Below are 24,858 nucleotides of genomic sequence, written 5' to 3'. Positions count from 1 at the left end.
ATGGAGGTGTGCAAAATTATGAGAGATCTGGGCAGAGTAGATAGGGAGACATTGTTTCCTTTGGTTTGAAGGCTGAGGACTAATGGACACTGATTTAAAATGATTAACAAAACTGGGAACATGAGGAAAAGCTTTTTAAAATAGCACAATCAGGATTGCACTAAATGAGTATGTGGTGGAGACAGATTCCATGGAGCCTTTGAAAGAGAATTGGAAAGTTGTCTGATTAGAAAGATTTGCAGGGCTGCAAGAAAAAAAAAGTGATTGGGGGAGGATGGGACTAGTTGAGTTGTTTTTGCTGGGAGCCTGAACAGACGGGCCAAATGGTCTCCTTTTACGCTGTACCCATCCTATGATGAGATGGTAAGAATTGCCGATGCTGAAGTCTGAGATAACACAGTGTGGAGCTGGAGGAACTCAGCAAGCCAGGCAGCATCAGAGGAGCCCACCGACTGCCACAGCTACCCAGATTACACCTCCTCTCACCCACCTTCCTGCAAGAATGCAATCCCCTACTGCCAATTCCTCCGCCTCCGTTGCATCTGCTCCCAAGATGAGGCGTTCCACTCCCAAACATCCCAGATGTCCTCGTATTTCAAGGACCGCAACTTCCTCCCTTCTCTTGCGTTTCCTGCACCTCTGCCCTCACACCCCCTCCCTGCAATAAAAACAAAGTCAGAATCCCCCTTATCCTCATGTATCACCCCATTAACCTCCACATTCAACGCATCATTCTCCGCCACTTCCACCACCTGCAATCTGACCCCACTACAAAGGATATATTTCCATCCCCACCCTTATCTGCCTTCTGGAGGGACCGCTCTCTCCGCGACTCCCTCGTCTGCTCCCCACTAGCCCCACCACCCCAGGCACCTTTCACTGCAACCGCAAGAGGTGCTACACCCCCCCCCCCCCTCACCTCCATCCCAGGCCCCAAAAAATACCTTCCACATCAGGCAGATGTTCACCTGCACATCTGCTAAAGTGGTCTATTGTATCCGCCATTCCCGATGTGGCCTCCTCTACATCGGTGAGACCAAGCAGAGGCTCGGAGACCGCTTTGTAGAGCACCTATGCTCGGTTTGCAACAAAAGACAACACCTTCCAAACGCCAACCATTTCAACTACCCCTCCCACTCCCTGGATGACATGTCCATCCTGGGCCTCCTCCAGTGTCACAACGATGCCACCCGGAAAGTGGAGGAGCAGCATCTCATATTCCGCCTTGGGAGCCTACAACCCAAGGGTCTCAATGTGGACTTTACTAGCTTCAAAATCTCCCCACCCCCTCATCCCAAGACCAACCCTTCCTCCCACCCCAACCCCCTTGACCTGTCCATCTTCTCTCCCACCTATCCGTTCCTCCCGCCTCACTGACCAATCCCCATCACGACCTGCACGCACCTATCACCATCCCACCCACCTTCCCCAGCCCAGCACCACCCCCAACTCTCTATTTATTTCAGAGCCCCTTTTTCCTCCCCCACTTCTGAAGAAGGGTCCCGACTTGAAATAGCTTTCCTGCTCCTCTGATGCTGCCTGGCCTGTTGTGTCCTTCCAGCTCCACACTGCGTTAACCCATCCTATGATGTTCAGCCAGCATTTGTAGATAAATAAACGTTCTAGTTCGTTAACCTAGTTAACTTTGAATTCATAGAGATGAAGTATATTAATTCCTTGTGACAGCACAGACTGCGCAGGATCTTTGAGCTTTCACTTTTGTAATTAATTGTTGTTGGAGAAACCGTAAAATTCGGGAGCTTTGATTATCAGAGCCCGTGCTGGTGGCAGTGACAGGGAAGGTGTGCTGGGCGAGGAAAATCGTGTTTCACCTTTAATGATTCTAATGCCATAAATCGGAGTTAACAGTTTAAATCGGTTATGGCCGCTATGGCACTAGTTGTGTAACTGTGTATAAATGGAGAAAAATTGAGCCACTATTCAATGTTTTCGTCATGTTTGCCGAGAATAATTGTGATTTAGTCCTCAAATAGTTAACATTCCACAAACGGGCCGTTTCCAATCTGGCAGAAATCCTGTGACTGAGAATTGGGGGAAGCAGAGTTTGGATCGGACGCCGAGGGAGCGACAAAGAGTGAAAATCGACAGCAATTTAGGTTAAGTGCTGACTTATGTATTTTACTAATGTTGTAATGGTTTAAACACGACAGAAATAACCTGGCGTTTTAAGGAAACTTTTCTATGTTCATCTTCTTAACATATTGCGTTTTTAAACACTTCCTCGTTTAATCTTTTATAGTCTAAATTCAAATAATTACGATTATGCTATTAACCTTGAAAATCTCCAAATCTCCTACTGAAATTGCAACAGATCTCAACTATGGCCGGATGCACTTTCGCCGGTTTTTCAGTTTTTCTCCTGTCCCGTTTTGTTTGTTCTGGCCATGCTCTTTGTTTGCAGCCGAAGTTGCTGGCTGCTTAATTTTAGTATCAAGTCAACAATATTAGAAACAGAATTCTGCATAAAAAGGAGCATTGAGTTTGTAATTTTCGATCACACCAGGAAAAAAAACGGCAGTACTGTTGTGTTTAAAATTTGCGCACGATTTATAAACTTGTAATTCTGTTGCTATTTTAAAAAAAATTATAAAGCATGTAACGTCCATATACTTCAAATTTTAGGGATGCGTAAAAGATCATGATGGAGTTGGAGATGCCATTACTCACTATTGTTTTGGGCCTAACGATCTCTGTGGTTGCAGCAGAGAGTGAAAGCAGAATCTGTAAGGTGGCCCCTCATTGGGAAATTGCCGACCGTAAACCAATGGAGGAACAGATTGGCCATGTTGTTGTTGTGGCCCTTCTCAAAGCAAGCTGCGGGTTCTGTTTGACTCAAGCAACTAAGTAAGTATAGCACTTCATAATTATTTTTCACTGTTGCCTTAATGTAATCTCTACAGTGTTATTAACTTCTGCAGTCAAGAGCACCAAGTGGACATTTGCTGTGATTCTATTCAGTTGTTAGTTACAATGTTACACGAATGCTCAAGTTCAGAAGCAAAAACAATTTGCCTCAATTGTGTAGAACACACAATACAGAGTATTGTATGCGATTCAAGTCCCCTTGCTTGAGGAAGGTTATAATTGCCTTCAAAGGATTGCAGCAGAGTTTTGCCACGTTGATTTCTAGGACATTGAGATGAAATTGTCCTATCAGGAGAAATTGTGTCTGTATTCAGTTGAGTTTAGAAAAATGAGAGACATTGTCATTAAATCCCAACAGTGCAGAAGCAGGCCATTTGGCAGATTGAGTCCACACGAACCCTCCCAGGACCCACACCCTTACCCTATCCCTGTAACCCTGCATTTTCCATGGTTAATCCACCTAGTCTGCATATCCGTAGATATTATGGGCAATTTAGCATGACTTATCCACCTAACCTGCACATCTTTGGACTCGGAAGAAACCCATGCAGACACTGGGAGAAAGTGCAAATTCAGACAGACAGTTGCCTAAGACTGGAATTGAACCCAGGTCTCTGGTGCTGCAAGGCAACAGTGCTAAACACTATGCAACCCCACTTTCTCCTAGAAAGTTGCAAAATTCTTAAAGGGATAGACAGAATATTTGCAGAAAGGATGTTTTCCCTAGTTCTAGATCAATTAAAGAGCGGATGTAGGCTCAGAATAAAAAGCAAGCCATTTAGGACTGAGATAAGAACACTCTACTTAGAGGGTGGTAAATCTTTGGAATTCTGTATTCAAGAAGCCTGTGGAAGTTCAGTCATTAAGCAAGTTCAAAACAGAAACTGAATTTTCTAGTTACTAATGATACAAAGGGATGTGCAAAATAGTGTGGAAAATGGTGTAAGATACAAGTGGATAAGGTGGTAAAAAATGAAGTTATATGGCATGTTTGCCTTCATCAGCTGGGGCATTGAGTGTAAAAGTAGGCAAGTCATGTTGCACCTGTATAAAATTTAGGTCCCATTTGTAGTATTGTTTGCAGCTCTATCACATTGTAGGAAGGATGTGCAGGCTTTGGATAGAGTTCAAAAGTGGTTTGCCAGGATATTGCCTGGATTGGAGTGTATTAACTATAAGGAGATGTTGAATAATGTGGATTGTTTTCCCTAGAGCATTGGAGGCCGAGGGGCAATCTGATAAAAGATATGAGGCAAGTTTTTTTTTTACACGGAGTGTGGTAAGTGCCTGAAATGTACTGCTGGGGAAGTTGGGTAAAAGCAGATATGATAGCAACATTTAAGACACATTTGGACAGACATTTCTATAGACAGAATAGAGAGATACTGACCATATACCGGCAAATGGGATTAGTTTAGAATGGCATCACAGTCAATTTGGACATGGGAGACCGAAGGGCCTGCTGTTGTCCTGTCCTGTACTGTTCTATTTTCTATGTTATAAATCTAGAATGGCGGAGCAGGCTTGAGGATCTGAGTGATTCACTCCTGTGTATGATCTGAATGGTGCAGTGTGAAAAACTGACTGAATTTTAATCCCACTCTTCCCATTGGAAAATAACACCATTCTTTTGTTAATTACACTTCAGTGTGGCAGACTTAACCCCAAACTCCATACCATAGGAATTGTGCGCCTGAACTGATCCTACATTGTTTAATGTCACATTAAGAGGGGCATTATTTTAAGGCATTCCTACTAATTTTTTATTTGTTTACATTTTTGTTTTGAGTGGGTGTTGTAATTATATATGAATATTCAAACAGATGTATCAGGAGCAGGAGTAAGCCATTTGGCTTCTCAAGCATGCTGTGCCATTCAGTCAGGTCCTGGCTGCTTGTGGCTTCAACTTCCATCTTCCAGGTTATCTCTGAGACCCTTTTGACCTCCTTATTAGTCAAAAATTTAATGCCACTTTAAAACTATTAAACAACCCTGCCTCCATTTCTTTTACAGACTCATGACCTTCTGATGGGGGGAATGAAAAAGTCTTCGCACTTCCATCTTAAATGGAAAACCCCTGTATTTTAAAGCTGTGTCCCCTAATTCCAGTTTCTTCCACAGGGAAAATATCCTTGCATCCATCCTGTCAGATCTCTCAGGATCCTATGTTACAATAAACTACTTCTCATTCTTCTAACCTTCAATGGATACAGATCTGAACCAACCAACCATTTCTCATTCCTGGCATTCGCCTAATAAACTTTCTCAGAACTGTTTCCAATGCATTTACATCCTACTTCAATTAAGTGATCAGAACTGAAGATAGTATACCAGATGTAATCTAACCATAGGAAAATATCCCAACTTGATTTTCCATACCCCTTGCAATAATCATCCCAACATTTATTTTGCCTTCTGACTCACTCACTCACCTGCACACAAACAGGTTTTGATACAACAACCAGGACATCAAGATCCATCTGTAGCTCACAGGGTTCTGCAATCTCTTACTTTAAATAATATACTGCTTATCTATTCTTCCGAAGTGGACAGGTTTACATTTTCCCACTTTATTTGGTATCTGGAAATCTTTGAGACTGATCTCTATATTCCTTTGCAGACACCTTACATACTCTTCACAAATTACTTTCCTACCTAACTTTGTATCATCAGCAAAGTTAGCAATCATCCCTTCAATAACTCCAACTAACTGACATAGATTGTAAATAGCTGAGGCCCCAGCATTGATCCCCGTGGCACCCGACTCATTACATCTTGTCCACCTGAAAATTACCTATTTATGCCTACTCTCTGGTTCCTGTTAGGCAACCAATTCTCTAACCATGCTAATACATTACCTCCTACATCCTGACCTCTTATTTTATGTAATAACCTTTGATGTGGTACGTTGTCAAATGCAGTCTGGAAATCTAAACTACACCACATCGACGGGTCCTTCTTTATCCATGTGACTTGATACATCTTAAAAGAACTCTAAATAAATTAGTCAAATCTCTCCCAGTGAAACATGTTGACTCTGCCTAATTCCATTTTCTAAAACTTTCTAAGTGTCTCCTTAACAACTGATTCCAGCATTTCCATATGACTGATGTTAAACTAATATCTCTATTTCTGACTGTCCACCTCCTTTGTTGAATAGAGGAATTACATTCACTATTTTCCAATATGATGGGGCTTTTCCTTCTACTCTCATGGCACCCACTTAAAGTCATAGAGTCATACAACATGGAAACAGAGCCTTCAATCCAACTCGTCCATGCTGATCAGATATCCTAAATTAATTTAATTTGTTTCCATTTTGGTCCATATTCCCCTCAACCCCTCCTATTCATGTATCCATCATTGTGGTTTTCAAATGTTGTAATTGTGCTAGCCTCCGCTACTTCCTCTGGCAGCTAATTCTTTTAAGACTCTATGATGAACCTCACCTGGAGACTTGCTAGCTTTCACATCTGATAATTTTCTTAGCACTCTTTCTGTGAATTATTTTAAGTTCCTTCCTTCCACCTTTTGATTACAATTATTTCTGGAACAAATTTTGTTTCATAAGAACTAGGAGCAGGAGTAGGCCATTTGGCCCCTCGAGCCTGCCCCGCCATTTAATAAGATCATGGCTGGTCTTTGAGACTCAGCTCCACTTACCCGCCCACTCACCATAACTCTTAATTCCTTTACTGTTCAAAAATTTATCTAGCCTTGCCTTAAAAACATTCAGTGAGGTAGCTTCAACCACTTCACTGGGCAGGGAATTCCACAGATTCACAACCCTTTGGGTGAAGAAGTTCCTCCTGACCTCAGTCCTACATCTGCTTCCCTTTATTTTGAGGCAATGCCCTCTAGTCCTAGTTTCACCTGCTAGCAGAAATAACCTCCCTGCCTCCACTTTATCTATTCCCTTCATAATCTTATATGTTTCTATAAGATCTCCCCTCATTCTTCTGAATTCCAATGAGTATAATCCCAGTCTACTCAGTCTCTCCTCATAATCCAACCCTCTCAACTCTGGAATCAACCGAGTGAATCTCCTCTGCACCCCCTCCAGTGCTAGTATATCTCTTCTCAAGTAAGGAGACCAAAACTGCACACAGTACTCCAGGTGTGGCCTCACCAGGACCCTATACAGCTGCAGCATAGCCTCCCTGTTTTTAAACTCCATCCCTCGAGCAGTGGCAGACAAAATTCCATTTGCCTTTTTAATCACCTGCTGCACCTACAATCCCACCTTCAGCAATTCATGCACAAGGACACCCAAGTCCCTTTACATAGCAGTGTGCTGCAATTTTTTACCATTTAAAACATAGTCCATTTTGCTGTTATTCCTACCAAAATGGATGCCCTCACACTTATCAACACTGTACTCTATCTGCCAGACCTTTGCCCACTCACTTAGACTATCTATATCCCTCTGCAGACTTTGTGTCATTTGCAAATTTTGACACACCAGACTTGGTCCCCAACTCCAAATCATCTAGGTAAATTGTAAACAGTTGAGGTCCCAACACTGATCCCTGAGGCACACCACTAGCCACTGACCGCCAACCAGAAAAACACCCATTTACCCCTACTCTTTGTTTTCTACTGGTCAACCAATCCTCTATCCATGCCAGTACATTACCTGTAATACCGTGCAACTTTATCTTATGTAGCAGCCTTTGGTGTGGCACCTTGTCAAATGCCTTCTGAAATCCAGATACACCACATCCACAGGTTCCCCATTGTCCACCATGCAAGTAATGTCCTCAAAGAATTCCACCAGATTAGTTAAACATGACCTACCCTTCATGAACCCATGCTGGGTGTTACCAATGGAACAATTGATGTCCAGATGTCTTGCTATTTCTTCCTTAATGACAGATTCAAGCATTTTCCCCACTACCGAAGTTAAGCTAACTGGCCTATAGTTACCTGCGTTTTGTCTACTTCCTTTTTTAAACCGTGGCGTCATGTTGGCTGTTTTCCAATCTGCGGGAACCACCCCAGAGTCCAGTGAATTTTGGTAAATAATTACTCGTGCATTTGCTATTTTCCCCCATCATCTCTTTTAGTACCCTGGGATACATTTCATCAGGGCCAGGAGACTTGTCTACCTTTAGCCCCATTTGCTTGCCCAGCACTGCCTCCTTAGTGATAATGATAGTTTCTAGGTCCTCGCCTGCTATAACCTTCTTGCTATTTGTTTTCGGCATGTTATTTGTGTCTTCCACTATGAAGACCGACATGAAATAACTGTTTAATGTCTCAGCTATTTCCTCATTCCCAGTTATTAAATTGTTTACCTTCACCACTCTTTTACGATTTACATATTTATAGAAACTTTTGCTGCCTGATTTTATATTCTGAGCTAGTTTACTCTCATAATCTATCTTACTTTTCTTTATAACTTTTTTTTGTGGCTTTCTGTTGGCCTTTAAAGATTTCCCAGTCTGCTAGTTTCCCACTACTCTTTGCTTTTTTTGTATGTGTTTTTTTTTTCAATCTGATACTTTCCTTTATTTCCTTAGACATCCATGGCTGGCTTTCTCTTTTCGTACTGTTCTTCCTTATCACTGGAATATACTTCTGCTGAGCACTGTGAAAAATTGTTTTGAAAGTCCTCCACTGTTCCTCACTGTTTCCTTTACAGTGAATGTTGATGGGAAAACCTGTGTTCAAATCATCTGCCTTTTTTTCCCCATTAGTAATTACCCAGACACACTGTCTAGATGACCAGCATTCTTTACTACTTCTCTTGTAATTTCTTATTTTTCTAATTTCTCCCTCCTTATTCCTTCTGTTGCCTTTTGTTGTTCTGACTTGCCATTATCTTTTATGGAATTGCATGTTTCTTTCTTTCAATTTTAACCTCCTTAAGTTAGCCAAGGATGGTGCATTCTTCTCTTAGAGGTATTTTTTCCCTCCCTGGAATATATCTTTGAGTGTTATGAATACTGACCTATCCCTTAAGCTAATTTCTCAGCTTTTTCTTCAAAGCCTTATAATTGCCCTTATTTAAGCTTAAAAAACAAGTCTTAGACTCTCACTTTTCTCCCTCAAACTGAATGGAATATTCAATCGTGTTATGATCACTCCTACTTAGGGGCACATTTAGAATGCAGAGTTTAATTAATCCTGTCTTGTTCCACATTACCAGATCTAGAATGGCCTACTGTCTGGCTGGGTCTAGAACGTGCTGTTCAGAGAAACTGTCCTGAAAACTGTGAACTAATTTTTCAGGCCCCCATGCCAATCTTACAACAATCTCCTATTAACATTAAACTTTGGAACAATTTCCAAACTTATACTTTCATGTCTTACAATTTTTGGATTAATATTTTCCCATTTTAAAATATTTTAGACCATAAGGCCATTAGAAATAGGAACAGGAGTAGACCTTTTGGCCCCTCCATTTTGCTCTGTCATTTAATAGGATCATGGCTGATGTGACATTCCTTAGATCCATTTTCCTGCATTTTCCCTTCAACCCTTGATTTCCCTGACTGATCAAGAAGCTGTTTATCTTATCTTTAAGTATATGCAAGGATTCTGTCCCCACAGCTCTCTGTGAGAAAGAGTTCCAAAGACCCTTCATGAGAATAAATTTCAAATCTTCTCAGTATTAAATTGGCACCCCTTTCTTCTGAGATTGTGTCCTCTGGTCCTAGACTCTTCCATGAGGGCAAATATCATCTCAACATTCACTCTGTCAAGCTCCTTAATGATCCTGTTTGTTTCAATGAGATCACCTCTCAATCTTCTAAACTCTGAACAGATTCTTTCTTGAATAGAGGTATTACATTCACTATTTTCCAATATGATGGGACTTTTCCTGAATCTAATGAATTTTGGAAAATTAAAATGAATGCCAGTAGATTCCCAACCTGTTTAGCCTTTGCTCATAAGACAATCCAGCCATACCAAGGTTCATTTTGTTTCTGTATAAACTTGCATTATATTGAGATATAGCTTAGTTCCTGCAGTTGTGGACTTTCTGACACTGGATACAGTTCAGAAATTGTAACTGTCGAATTATTTTCAATAAACATTAACACAATCTGCAAATTGCTAGATTCATGAATGAACCACAAGCGTTGGTCATAAAAGCAGAATATGCTGGAAGCTATCAGCAATCACAGTCTTTGTGATGAAAGGGAAACAAAGTGAATGTTTTATGTCAGTGACCTTATTAGAATGGGCAACATTTAGAAACATTTTCAGTTTTTAGCAATTAGAATTTTCTTTTTGATAGAATCCCTACACTGTGGAAACAGGCCCTTCAGTCCAACAAGTCCACACTGACCTTCAGAACATCCCACCCAGACCCATCCCCTTAAACCCACCTAATCTACACATCCCTGAACACTAGGGACAATTTAGCATGGCCAATCCACCTAACCTGCACATCTTTGACTGTGGGAGAAAACCGGAGCACCCGGAGGAAACCCACGCAGACACGGAGAACGTGCAAACTCCACACAGACAGTCGCCCAAGGGTGGAATCGAACCTGGGTCCCTGGCACTGTGAGGCAGCAGTGCTAACCACTGAGCCACCATGCCACCCCAAACTGAATGTAGGGTGGCTGGAAAAAATAAGTGAAGCTCTGTGACCAAGTAGAAGACGGGGTATTGAAAGAGTTGGTGGTGCAAGGTCAAACTGAAATGGTAATGGGACAGATAAAGAAACCAAAGCTATGTTTAGAGGACCAAAATGATACCTGAACCTCCTGCACCTGGCTGACTTTGTTCTCACGTTTAACAACTTTTTTTAACTTGCTCTAAATAAAAGATGTTGCTATAGGTATCCACATGGGTCCTAGTTACGCCTAATCTTTTGTGGAATATGGAAAACTTATTGTTCTAGTCCAACTCCACCCCTCCCTCACCTCTTTACCCTGTACAGTGACGATTATATTCGTGCTCTTTCATAGTCTCACACTAAACTGGAACAATTCATTGAGGTGGGGCTTCTGATTTCCACACTTCTCTTAAATTGAGGACAGGTCATGGCAATTTTTCAGTCTCCACTTCTAGGCATACGCTGTCCAACAGGTAACCCCCACCGCCAATCATTTTATTCCTCCATCTTGTTGTCCTGCTGATCTCCCTGTACACAGACAGTTACACTGTTCCAATAAAACTCCATGCAAGCTTGAGGAACAGCACTTCACTTTTTGATTCAGCACTTTATGGTCTTTTAGACTCCGTGTTGAGGTCAACAGTTTCAAACTGTAATCCCTGTTCCATTTTGCTATCTCCTCTTCGCAGATTTTGGTTTACCTTGTTTTATCCTTCCTGTTTTTGTGTTCTGATGGCAGCAGTTCATCATTCGGCCATTCACCCCACCTATAACACATCTATTTCCAATGAAAGGTGACAGGCCTGAAAAGTTAATTTTTTTTTTTCTTTCCACAGATGCTTTCTGATCATCTGAATGTTTCCAGCTTATTTTTGTTTATTTCAAATTTGTAGCTTCTATGGTATTTTGCTCTTGCAGTAGTATTGGCAATGTTGGTGTGAATCAAACCAATCGTGCAATGATACCATCGGATTACAAATTAGTTCCAGTTCTTTTTCATAAAATCATATTCAATTTGAAATATCCTGTATGCATATTCACCTTTATAAAGTACCAGACAAAGCTAATGCTGTTTACAGTTTGTCATGCTTACTGTATTAATAGATTAGGCAGCTTGCGGGACAAGCTCAAACATCAGGGCCTGAAGGACATTCACTATATGATAGTGAATGAGAAATCGCCTCAATCTAGGGCTATGCTCTGGGAACTCAAACGCCATACTCCTGAGGACATCCCTGTCTACCAGCAATCGCCATTTCAACGTGATGTCTGGAGCATTCTGCAGGGTAACAAGGATGACTTCCTCATCTATGATAGGTTAGTTATTTTAAATTGCAACACTGAGCAGATTATTTGTTATGATTAAATTGATTCCTCTCCCTTTGATTAGTTCTTCACAACTTGGTATAACCACTAGCTAAGTAGATATAACCTATAATTTAGCTGAGCACCCTGTTTTATGGTTACAAAATGGTGGAATCTTTCTGTTTTTATTATTGAAATATTTTACAAACTGAAATTTATTGTACCTAATTCTTTTCTTTTTCTATCATTAAAGGCAGTGTTTTGTGCTGGGACATGATTAGAGTAATAACTTTTTGTTTGATATTTTGCCCAAGTAGTTATGTGTGAGCATTTTTGCCTTTATAATCAAACTTGATCCAGTTCTCATGTGGTTGCATTCTAATGGAATCTCTATAAATGAAGAGAGCATACATGTATGAATCAGCAGCAAAAATCGTGATTCTGACATATTTGCCCCATTGTACTCCTGGGACACTGGACTCAAATTGAGACATTTTCAAATTGAGATTAATCAATTAAACAGGCTACTGGCAAGTTTAGAGCCTGTGTGACTGAATGCTCCACAATCTGATATTTTTATCCACTGTGATAGTTTAATAATTAGCTGTTAAACCTGCATGTTTATCTTACATAGGCATTTACAATGAAGTGGGATATTTAATAACTTGACTAACATTGGTATTGAAGATTTATAATCCCATTCTTGTGATTTTCTTTTATTTCCCTAGATGTGGTAAATTGACCTTTCATATCGTATTACCATATAGCTACCTCCAATTTCGCTATACTGAAGCAGCAATCCGAGCTACCTATAACAAAGACATTTGTGGGAACTGTGGAATCGGTAATATCAGTCTTGAGGTAATTGTTGCCATAATTTGGCAATCTCAATCTCAGCAGGATGGCAGGAATGCTTGGTAAACAGATCATTTAGTGAAAAATGTAATATTTGTGGTAGTAGTGTATTAAGTAAAGTGGCCATAGACTTAGCAGACCATAGGGCTGCTTTCTCATGAGAGACAATTGTTGGTGGTTTAACCTGAGGGTAACTACACCTAAGGCAAGGGGAGAGGTTGAGAAGGAGAATCCTTCGTGGTAACTACAATCAATGCTGTAATTGAACCCGTGCTGTTGGCATCACTCTGCATTCAAACCAGCCATTCAGCCAAGTGAGCTAAACTGGTCCCTGCAATTACTATATTATATTTAAAAATATTATGTCTTTGAATTCGTAATGTCAGATTTTCATTAGTTAATAGGTGACTGATCTATTTGATTCCCAAACTTATTTGTGACATCATAAGGCTGTCTGTCTCTACCTGCAGTACAACACTGGACTTTGCCCTGTCTGAGCTCATCTGTTGTTAAATCCTCATCCATGCCTTTATTAACTCTAGCTTCGATTAGTTCAATGTGCTGCTGGCTAGAATCCATATTCTACCCTCTGTAAACTTTATATCACTCAAAATTCTGCTCGCAGCAAGTCCCGTTCCCTACTAAAACTGTGCTCATTGACCTGCACTGATTCCAGATCAAGCAACATCTTCTTTTTTTTTTTTTTAAATTTTCATCCTTGTTTTCAAATTCCTAGTCTTGCTCCTCTCTCTATCTGAGTAATCAGCTTCAGCCTCAATCCTCCAAAATATTTGTGCTTCTCTAATTCTGGTTCCTGTTCATTCCCAATTTAAATACTCTATCGTTGGTGGTAGTGCCTACAGGTGCCTGGGGCCCCTAGCTGTACAAACTCTCCTTACACCCCTCCATCTTTCAAGTTTGCTTTCCTTTCTTTTTGAGACAGAATTGAAAACATATATTTCTTTGATCAAGGTTTTGAATATCTGATTCTTATCTCATTATGTAAGTAACTTGGTGTCATACTTGTTTATAATGCTTACAATGAAGTGCCTTGGGACAGTTATGTCAAAGACCCAAATACTAATATAAGTTGTTGTTTCTTGCAGACAAAAAGAAACATCACCTCTTACAAAGCAAACATTTTTCAGTTTAATACTACAAGTTTTGTGACAAGTCTGACTTTTGAAAATATAACAACTCAGCCAGTGCAACAGCATGTAGCTAATAAGCCTGATCCTGACCCCAAGCTCTCTTCAAGTCCTATCCATCCACATCATTTCAATAACAGCCAAGATGGAAGTCTGGAGACTGATGATACTGAGAGATTGTAATGAGTGTAGTTAGAATATCAAGCACAATAATTAAGAATAACTGGCAGTGATATAACAACTGTCAGTATCAACCCTAATGTTGTTAAAATAAATCCTGGTTTAATATTTACAATTTTGATTTGTATTCATTTTTTATTTGAGGGGTGTACTGTATAGCACATCCCACACCAAACAATTTTGTTATTCTCAAGTGTTCTTTCAATGAAGACATCTGGATATGACCATTTAGCAGTGAAATACCATTAAAATCTTTAAGGCAATATTGAAATGAGCACTGAAGTAAATGTGTGTATTGCCTCATGAGCTTGTAGATATTGTCCTTGGACCCACAATAAAGTGCAGTCCAAATCAAAAGTGTAGTCCATGCTATCTTCCCTAAGAGTGTGGAAAAATAAAGGCAGTAATCATCATGACTCGTCTCTTACACAAGCATCACCTTTGGGAACAGTTGGAGAGTAGGAATTAAGGGCTGACACGACAAATATCAGAGATAGCAAGGACTGTAGATGCTGGATCAGAGATAATACAGAGCTGGAGGAACACAACGGGCCAGGCAGTATCAGAGGAGCAGGAAAGTTGACTTTTCAAGTCAGGACCCTTCCTCAAAAATATCAGCTTCTTTGGGAAACCTGTTGGTCCTTTAGAAAAACTGAGGGTAACATATTGTGATAAAAAGATCTTGTTGCATATTTCAGTGTTTTTAAATCTAACCATGAAAGGTGATTCTTTGAATTTTCATTTATTCAAGGAAGAGACTGGAGAACTGTTATCTCAGCGTAGAAAACTCTTGATGGCTTAACGTTACAATGAAAAAATGACATTAACCATTAACCTTTGTTCATGTGCTCAATGAAGTCTTTGATTCAAACTAGTTGCTAAGCACTACAGACATACTACAGAGATAGCACAAGAGGAAAGCTTTTGACTGATATTACTTTCAGAAGACAGTAATTATTCTACTAAAGAGATTTGTTCCATTCATGAGATAACAAGGTGTAGAGCTGGATGAACACAGCAGGCCAAGCAGCATCAGAGGAGCAGGAAGGCTGATGTTTCGGGCCTAGACCATTCAGTTGTTTTTTTAGTGGAACAAAGTCAATGGGAAAACCATAACCCAGTTAACAAGGCATTAGATGATTACATCAAGTTAACAGTACTAATTCCAAAATATTTGTGAATTTCTCATTTCTTTCAATCATTGTCCCTTTCACTTTTGCATCCGTCTTTGGTTAAATGATATCTCACCTTTGATTTGGTTTGGTCACTTCACCCATGTCCACTAGAGATATGGTCACAAGTCTGCTTCTAGTGACTTCTAGAAATTGTTCAATGTATGCATTAGTTATCTCATTTTTGTCTTCACCTGCAAAGAAATGCTGCTATTTCAATGTGGCAAGTCCTAGATCAATAACTGAGTAGAGTTGGAGACTGAATCTCCAGTGTTAGGACTAGAACACATGATATGACTGTCAATATGATTTTTCCTCATCTCCAACCTTTCTGAAAGCAGTAGTTTGTGTTAAGGTACAATTTTGAGTTATAGCTGCTTGTGCAAAATAGACCCTATATGTGTGCTGCAGTGCATTTTCACCTTGCTGGTATTGCTAGTTTCAGTCATCGGGCAAGACATATCAGCTGGGCTAATGTCTTTCAATAAATGTATGTTACATTTGGCAGAAGGTGGGAGACTTTCATAAATAATTATCTAATGACTTCAACTAATTTATTGAAGCAGGAAATATGTTCCAGCAGTGCCCAAAGGAAACTTGTGTAATTTTTGTAAATAATTCTTCTGTTTCCATGAATGAATGATAACTATCAATAAATCACTAATGTAGGTGGATTTACAGATCCTTCATCACATGTATAAAGATGAAAATAAAATTCAATTATTGAAAAAAAAATACTGGATTACATATTAGTGAGTTTGAACATTGTTTTTATTTATTACTTAAAAGCATTCATTTATGAGTCCATTGTTGTCAGAGTTTGGAGCAGAAGCAGAACTTGTATAGAAGTCTAAATAAAAAATACTGAAAGAACTGCAGATGTTGGAAATCAGAAACAAAAACTGAAATTTCTGGAAAATCTCAGCAAGTTTGGCAGCATCTGTGGAGGGAAATCACAGTTAACATTTTGACTCTAGTAACCATTCTTCAGAACTGATGGTAGCTAGGAAAATGTTGGCTTTTATGCAGAACTTAGGGAGGAGGTAAGGAATAAATGACAGGTGGAGTTACAGCCTGAAAAGTGAAAGGAAAAGTTGGACAGGCAAAGGAGTGGATAATGTTCAGCCTGGGAGAATGAATAACTGTTAATGGGGATTATTAGTGGCTAACGAGGGTTGTGTGTAATAGCAGACCATATGATGACAAAAGTCTGGTGTGTGGGGTTTGGGGAAGTGTGCTCAAGCTCTAAAATGTTGTACTGAATTTTGAGTCCAGAAGAGTTCCCAAGTGGAAAATGAGTTGCTGTTCTTCCAGTTTGCGCTGAGCTTCGCTCGAACAGTGCAGCAAGCCTGGGACAGACATGCTGGCCAGGGAACAAGGTGATGTGTTGAAGTGGCTGGCATCTGGAAGCTCAGTCTTTTTTTGCAGACAGAACGGAGTTGTTCTGCAAAGCAGTCACCTAGTTTACGCTTCATTTCCCCAATGTTGAGGAGACCACATTGTGAGCAGCTAGTGCAGCATGAGTGAAGTGCTGCTTCACTTGCAAAGTGTGTTTGGGCCCTTGCTTACTGAGGAGAAAGTAAACGGGCAGGTGTAACACCTTGAGGTTGTTGATTTGCTCGCTCAGCTGGCTTGTTTTCATTCATTTCGTTACCGTGCTAGGTAACATCATCAGTGAGGCCTCCAATGAAATCATGTTGTTCTACTGTGCTTGGAATTTACACTGTCCTGTCCGTCATGGTGAGTAGTGTCGTTTCTGGTTTTGTTCTGTATGCGTTTGTATATGGACTCCAATTCTATACGTTTGTTGATTGCATTATGGCTTAAGAACCATGCCTCTAGGAATTCCCGTGTGTGTCTATGTTTGGCTTGGGCTATATGGTTATGTTATCCCAATTAAACTGGCCTTCATTGTCCAAGGGTACTGAAATTAAAGAAAGTTGGTTGTGTCATTTTGCTACTAGCTGATGTTTGTGTATTCTGATGGCTAGTTTCCTTCCTGTCTGTCCGATGTAATGCTTGTGGCAGTCATTGCATGGTATTTTGGAAACCACATTGGTTCTGCATGTTGTGGGAATGGGGTCTTTAATCTCTGTGAGTGCTTGTCATAGAGTGGCTGTGGGCTTCTGTGCTGCCATGATTCCTAGTGTTGTTGTCTCGTTGTCAGTTCTGATATGTTCTCGATGTAGGGCAGTGTGGCCAGTATGTTAGGGTGTGCTGTGTCCTCTTGTTGTCTATTTAGCAGGCACCTGTGGATGAAGTTGCGGGGATATCCGTTCATGGTGAAGATTTTGTATAGGTGTTCTTCCTCTTCCCTATGTAGTTCTGCCGTGTAGCAGTGAGTGGTGGCCCATTTTATATAAAATCCTAATACAGCTTTGTTTATGGACATTAGGGTGGTTGCTGTGGAAGTTGAGGATTTGGTCAGTTTGGGTTGCTTTCCTGGATACCTCACCCACAACCCAAGCTATAAATCTTTGGTAAAACCTTAAAGGTATAACAACTTCTGCGGTTGCAGGGGAAGGTTCCTATGGGCTGTGGGGGCATCTTGGAAGTGAAGCATGGTGTCCCAGACGGAATGGTCCTTGAGAATGCTGTCAAGGCAAGGGAGGGGAATATCTGTCAGGTGGTGGCATCCCGCTGACAGTAGTGGAAATGGTGGCAAATGATCCTTTGGATGTGGATGCTGGTGAGATGGTAGGTGCGGAAAAGGGGGACCGTATTGCTGTTGTGGTAAAGAGAGGGGTGAGGGCTAAAGTGCAGGAGATGGATTGGACCCAGCTGAGGGCCCTATGAACTATGGTGCTGAGGAATTCTCGTTTGAAAGCTGCAGGAACATTTCAGGGGACCCATTGTGAAGTTGGTATCATCAGAACAGATGCGACAGAGATGGACAAACTGGGAGAATGGAATAGAGTCTTTACAAGAAGCAAGGTGTGAGAATGTATAATCAAGCTAACTGTGGGAGTTGGTTAGTTTGTAGTGCATATTGGTAGTCGGCCTATCCCCAGATGCTGCCAGACCTGCTGAGTTTTTCCAGCAATTTCTGTTTTTCTTATATAGAAGTCTGTGGTTCAGCGTCATGTTTTCTGCCTTAGATGGGATATGAAATATGGAGCTTATGTGGGGGATGGCAAGTTGGTATCTAAACTTTATTTCGCTCTCCATGAACTTCACTGTGCATGATTTCCAGAGTTTCCACAGCGCCAAAATAGTCCCACGCACATGCAGACACGGTCCATGGAGTCAGCTGGTTGTTGGGAGTATCACCTGTGTTCTGTGTATAGGGAGGTTAGCATCAGTGTATGTACCACTAACGAGGGGGCTGTGGGTAATGGGGGAAGAGGAGGCTGGGCCTGACAAAGCAGAACTTTCTCTCTCCGGTGGGAGCAGGGACAAAGCTTGGGACAGGGAGATCTACACCAGCAGTGGGGACAGGGAAAGTCAGCGCCAGGATCCAGCCTCCGGTACAGACAGCCAGTCTCTTTCTTTCGGTGGCAGGAAGGACACATTGGAGAGATATGCTTTAGTTGTTACGAAAACAAATTAAAATCTGAAGCGCTTTTCTAAACATCCTTTAGAAGCGCCTTCGAGACGGGCTGCTGTTTCTGCTGGTGACCAATTACATCTGCTTTCTATGTGCACATGCACACGCTTGTTTAATGTATCAAAGTCTTTCTATGTCTTTATTTTGTTGTTTGGTATCTTGATCTTCATCACTAATCTGTCGTTTAGAGTGTCTGTGGAAATGTGTCAGCCGTGATTAAGTTGATTGCGGTCGTGTCTCTGAGCCAGAAGTTTACGAATTTCATTCTTCCATTTATTGAGCGGAGCTCAAAAATAAAGGCTGAAATTACGGTGTAATTCTGTGGACATACTACACTAGTTGAGGTGCTATATTCACTGTAACTCTGGCTGACTGGAAATACGTCAAGAATGTTTGTGAATGCACACTCAGCTTATACTACAACTGTCAATACGAGTGCAACTGATCCTGAAACATTTCCAGTCAGCGCAGTCAGCGGCAGGAGCATCAAGTCCAACTTAATGTCTCTTTATTTCGGGGATAAATTTATTCAATTTTCCACACATTGTAGATGAACTTGGATTTTGTGGAGCTGATTCCTGCCTCGCTCAATAGGTAACTAATTAATGGGGCTTTAATCCTGGCGTTATGTTCATAAGCCAAACATGGTTCATTATTTGCTTTCATTTAATAATTTTTTTTTATTCAAGACAATGAAGAATTATAATGAATAATGATCTTTACCACAGGTACAACACTGAATGGCATTTCTCAGGAACACCCAGCTACCGGAGAATACATTCGTTTATAAAATAATTTAATAATAATGCAAGATAGAGTATTCCCATACATGTTTTTCAAAGCAGAAAAGTGCTATTTTAAAAATCCTGATGTATTCTGAAGTGAATTTTAATAATAATGACCGATAAACGAAGAGAACACTTTGGGGGGGAATCATCATCCTACCATGTTTCTGCAAATTTACTCTTTAATACCAGGTTTTCGATTGCATATCAAAACATAATTGAGGGTATATATCTATTTGCAAATAATAAAACGCACCAGTCTGACTTGGAACCATATCACCATTCCTTCACTATCACTGGATCACTATTCTGAAACTCCCTCCCTCACAACTTTGTGGGTACCTAATTGCCATGTGCTGTAACAGTTAAAACGACACCACCACCACATTCTCAAGGAAAATTAGGAATGGGCAATAAATGCTGGTCTAGCCAGCGATGCCAACATCCTGTGGACAAATAAAAAAAACTCCCAACGGCACTTAAAAGCATCTCTCATTTTAAACAGAGAATGATTTACTGTGACTGCTGCTCTATTTGCAAAAGTGCAGAAAGTGCTCGCCCTAGTGTTGATGCTACAGATAAATGCAGTCTGCTGTTTTGTTTTGGATCAGACGCTGAATCAAAGCCTTCTTCACCATCTCATGTGGATTTAAAGAAGATCCCGTAGCATGATTTTGAAAAACAGCATAGGAGTTACCCCAGTGGGTGGCCAATATTTCTTTCTCAATCAACATCGTAAAAACAAATTGTTTGGTTATTTTCATATTGCTGCCTTTCGGATCTGGTCATGTGCAAATTGCTGCTGTGTCTCCTACAGTAACTGCATTTCAAAAAATTACTTCAATAGCTGCAAAGTACTTTGGGAGGTCCTGTGGTCATGAAAGGCTCTATACAAATGCAAATTATTTTTCTCTTTCAGGAATATGTTGAGTAGTACTGGTTTATTATTTAAAAGGCAAAATGTACAACAATAGAAAGTAGTGGGCGATGCTGGATTAAGGGAAAGAACAAATGGTAGACTCAGTTTTGGATTGCTCTACCAGAAAGCTGACACAGGCCTATTCACCACTGAGTACAAAACTTTTACAATTTTTCTTTTAAAACATCTGTAGGCCAAAGATTCTGTTGATCTACATAAATATAGAATAGCTTAGGAAAAAACCGATCACTTCCCCTGGGTTCTATCTGTTGTTGGTAGGTTTTCAATTTAAAACATCTGCTAAATGTTGGCTTCCAAAGAAAGAAAGAACTTTGGCTTTAAAAGGTTAGAGCTTATTGGCAAATGTGGTAACAAGTTTGCATATAGCAATGACTCAGACACAACAAGTGACCAGTTTTTATTTGGTTATGTTGATTGAGGAATAAATGTTAGCCAGAAAACAAATATTCTGTTTGTCTTCAAATAATTATGAAAGAATTTACTGCATCCTCGCCCAGTGGCTCTGAGACAAATTGTGGTGCTGCAACCATTATTCCATCCACAATTAATAATGGCAGATAGACAAGGAAACAAACCTGAGAACTTCTGGCTTTGGGACAGGATCACACTTGGCAGTGCACATGTCAGATTCCTTCCCGTCCTAAAGGTATTGATTTATGCTAGATGATGGTGCCTCACCCACAAATCAATTTTTGATTACATGACATTAGCTGACGTGCACATTCCCGCAAGGATCACTGGATAACCATCAACAATCAACATAAATTTGATTAGAATTCTTTCTTCATGTCAATCGTCTCCTAATCTTTCCTAAATACAGTAACTGCTTGCTTATTATTATTCCATTGATAAATTCAGTACTTGATCATGTTCAATTGTCTGAAAAAAGACATGCATTTTTATAGTGCCTCTCAGAAACGTAGGGCATCCAACTTGTTTTACAGCTAACCAAGTACTTCTAAAATGTAGTCATTGGCTATTTCAGGAAACACAGCAGCTAAATTGTACACTTCAAGGACCAACAAATTGCAACATCCAGATATCTGTTTTGGCAATATTGAGAAACAAGTATGTCGCAGTACTCCGAAAGTATCTCCAATTCCCTAGTGGAAACCAAATTGAGCATCGGTGAGCAAATGTTGATAAGCCCTTCCAACATTTTACTGATTGTTAAGTGCAGACAGCTAAAACAGTAATTAGTTAGGTTAAATTTGTCCTGCATTTTGTGGACAGGATATGCCAGGGTGATTTTCTATCTTCTCAGACATCAGTGGTATTGTCATACTGGAACTGGGCTGGAGGTGTGGCTAGTTCTGGAGCACAAACATTTAGTACTTTTGTCGGAATGTTGTCAAGGCTCACAGACTTTGTAGTGTTCAGTGCCTTTGGGAATTTATTGACATTATGTGGAGTGAATTGAATTGGCACCTAGAAATTAGTAAGGAGGACTTTGCTATTATATATGCTGGGTGGTCCTTCCAATTTCATTCCTTCGTGGAACTGGTTTGCTGCAACTGAATCTTGCTAGGCAATTTAAGAGTTAACTATATTGATGTGGGCCTGGAGTCATATGTAGACCAGATCATTCTTTCCCCATAGAGGGCATCAATGAAGCAGCTGAATTTTTACAATAACTTACAATGGTTTCATGATCACCATTAGGTTCCAGATTTATCAATTGATTGAATTCAAATTTCATCATTTTGAGGTTGGATTCAAACTCATGTTCTCGAGCATTAGCCTGGTTCTCTGGATAACTAGTCCAGGCTTACTCCTATCTAGAACAACCCCTCCTCTACAGCTGGAGGCAAATGTTACTTTAGATTAGAAAACATTCTAAGACACACCACCTTGCCCTGGAATTAAAGCATGGAAAGGAGAAAATACATGTCTAAATGCACCAACCATGTTAGAATGATGAAGAAACAGTGTTAAGCATTTAAGTTTGGATCAAAAGGATTTGAATTGTATTTATTATTGAAACAATAGATTTGCACTTCAATCCACAATTATGCTGCACTAAAAACCAAATTTTCCTTTAATTTTGAAACTAACCATTAAAAACACAAGCTGTTTGGCTTATATGTATACAACTTAAAGTAAATATATCTTATGAAGTGCATAAAAGTTCCAGAATAGGCCACACAAGATGTGAATCAGAGTACATGAAAGTTACTGAATTACAAAGTAAAATTTGAAAATAATACTGTTGACAGAGTTGGAATTGATTGGGGGAAGAATAGATTAAAAAAACATGCTGATTATTCAGCTGTGGGAGTAGTGGAATCTTGAAATAGTGTAGACTTTTTTTAGAACACCATAAGTTGGCAAGTTAACTGGTTTTGACTATACTCAATACTGTGAGCATTTGGAATTTGAAAGAAAACAAAACAATTTCACAAAGGGACTGAATAAACATTGGATTTCTGAGTATCTGAGTTTGATTCTGACAATGTTGGTGTCTGACACAGCTCCTTTGTAAAGGTTGATGCCTCATGCTTTGCAGGCTTTAAATCGGACTGTTGAGTTGAAATAGAATCTGAGTACTCTGGGTTGTCTGAAGAGCTCAATGAATCACTTACATCTGGACAAGGTATGGGAGATTGCTGTCCATCAGTTTTCATCACATATTTGTGAAAATCAGAAACTTTTTCATCCCTAAAGAGAGGGGTTGAAAAGACTTGCTGTTGCGATTTCTCACGATATAAAGAAGACCTATGGTTGGCTTGTTCATTATTAGTATGAAAATGCAGGGAACTAGCTTCACCAGAAGCAACTGGTGATTTGGGGAAAGGCTTATTTCCAACCTGCATACTATTACAGTCACCTGCTTCACAATTAAGCATACGTGGTTCCTCCATTTTCTTTGCATATCTCACTGGTAATATGGCGCGAGTTTTCCAAACCTTTCTTTTCTTGCATTCCTCATTTCCCGTGGAATACATTCTTGTTTTAATGGATAAGTCACTGTTGTTCTTAATCCAGTGCAGTAATGGATGATACACTTTCCCCCCGTATTTCATGGCATTCACCCATTCTGTTATCTCTTTTTTCCGATTTCTGGTCTTTCTCAAGTGAAACAGACAACAGGCGACAGTTGCTAATATCATACATGCTCCAAAGGTGATGAAAAATGGACAAACCCAATCTGAAAATGAAATATGTAAGTGTATTTTGTGTATAGTTACAACAGAAATAGGAACAGGCCATTCAGCCTATCAGGTACATCAGTGCCACTTTATGTCATTATTCTCTAGAAATCAATTAGTAAGTGCCCTGAAAATGCTCAATGAGTGAGTTTCTGTAGCCCACTGGAATTGTGAATTCCAAAGGTTCATCTCTGACAACACTATAGGATGAAGCTCATCAAGTCCAGGAGATTTAACAAACTTGAATTAGTCAGCTTTTCGTGTTGCAGCACAGTGGCACAATGGTTAGCACTGCTGCCTCACAATACCAGGGACCTGGTTCAATTCCAGCCTTAGGCAACTGTCTGTGTAGAATCTGCATATTCTACCAGGTGCTCTGGTTTCCTCCCACAGTCCAAAGATGTGCAGGTTAGGTGGATTGCCTTGCTAAATTGCCTTGTTGTGTCCAGGGATGAGTAGGCTAGGTGAGATGGTAAATGTGGAGATAGGGTCTGGGTGGAACACTCTTTGGAGGGTTCATGCAAATGCGATGGGCCAAATAGCCTGTACCTGCATTTTAGGGACTCTATCATACTGTTTGTTTGGTAATACTAATTTCTCACAGTTCCTCAGTGCTTTGGTCACCCAGCATTTCTGGAAGATTTTCTGCATCTTCTTTAATAAAGACAGTAACTTTATTTTCTCTGCCATTTCATTGTTCTCCACAATAAATTCCTGAAGTTGTCAAGTTTAACTCATTTACTGGAATTCTATGAAGACATCACGAGTATGGTCGACAAAAGGGACAGAATAGATGTGGTGTATTTGGATTCGACAAGATGCCACGCAAAAGGCTGCTGCATAAAATAAAGGTGCACAGTGTTATGGCAATATATTAGCATGGATAGGGGACTGGTTAACTAACAGGAAGCAAAGAGTGGGGATCAGTGATTAGTGTTGTGCCTCAAGGATCAGTGTTGGGATTGCAATTGTTTACAATTTACAAAGATGGTTTGGAGTTGGGGACCACGTGTAGTGTGTCAAAATTTGCAGATGACACTAAGGTGAGTGGTAGAGCAAAGTGTGCAGAAGACACTGAAAGTCTGCAGAGGGATATAGATAGTCTAAGTGAATGGGCAAAGGTCTGGCAGATGTAGTACAATGTTGATAAGTGTGAGGTCATCCATTTTGGTAGGAATAACAGCAAAATGGACTATGTTTTAAATGGTAAAAAATTGCAGCACACTGCTATGTAAAGGGACTTGGGTGTCCTTGTGCATGAATTGCTGAAGGTGGGATTGTAGGTGCAGCAGGTGATTAAAAAGGCAAATGGAATTTT

At 40.2% G+C, this 24,858-nt stretch overlaps 2 protein-coding genes across 3 annotated transcripts in view; both read left to right on the top strand.

Annotated features, from left to right (window-relative positions):
• The window catches only part of LOC109919105 (selenoprotein Pb-like), a 23,155-nt gene extending 9,093 nt beyond the window's left edge, over window positions 1-14,062 (top strand). The window contains exons 2-6 of one of the 2 annotated variants that reach the window (XM_048602452.1): window positions 1,984-2,117; window positions 2,644-2,865; window positions 11,564-11,776; window positions 12,493-12,625; window positions 13,726-14,062. In XM_048602452.1, the coding sequence (XP_048458409.1) occupies window positions 2,660-2,865; window positions 11,564-11,776; window positions 12,493-12,625; window positions 13,726-13,950 (777 nt within the window). In that variant the 5' untranslated portion in view covers window positions 1,984-2,117; window positions 2,644-2,659 and the 3' untranslated portion in view covers window positions 13,951-14,062. The remainder of the gene's footprint in view (window positions 1-1,983; window positions 2,118-2,643; window positions 2,866-11,563; window positions 11,777-12,492; window positions 12,626-13,725) is intronic. The other variant, XM_048602453.1, reaches the window with a different exon arrangement.
• Window positions 1-24,858, top strand: part of LOC109918059 (G-protein coupled receptor 54-like) — an 82,103-nt gene that overhangs the window by 40,619 nt on the left and 16,626 nt on the right. The gene's annotated exons all lie outside the window — the stretch shown is intronic.

Source organism: Rhincodon typus, chromosome 10 (genome assembly GCF_021869965.1).
Source record: "Rhincodon typus isolate 14 chromosome 10, sRhiTyp1.1, whole genome shotgun sequence".
Lineage (NCBI taxonomy): Eukaryota > Metazoa > Chordata > Chondrichthyes > Orectolobiformes > Rhincodontidae > Rhincodon > Rhincodon typus.
This window is presented reverse-complemented; position numbering and strand designations above follow the sequence as displayed.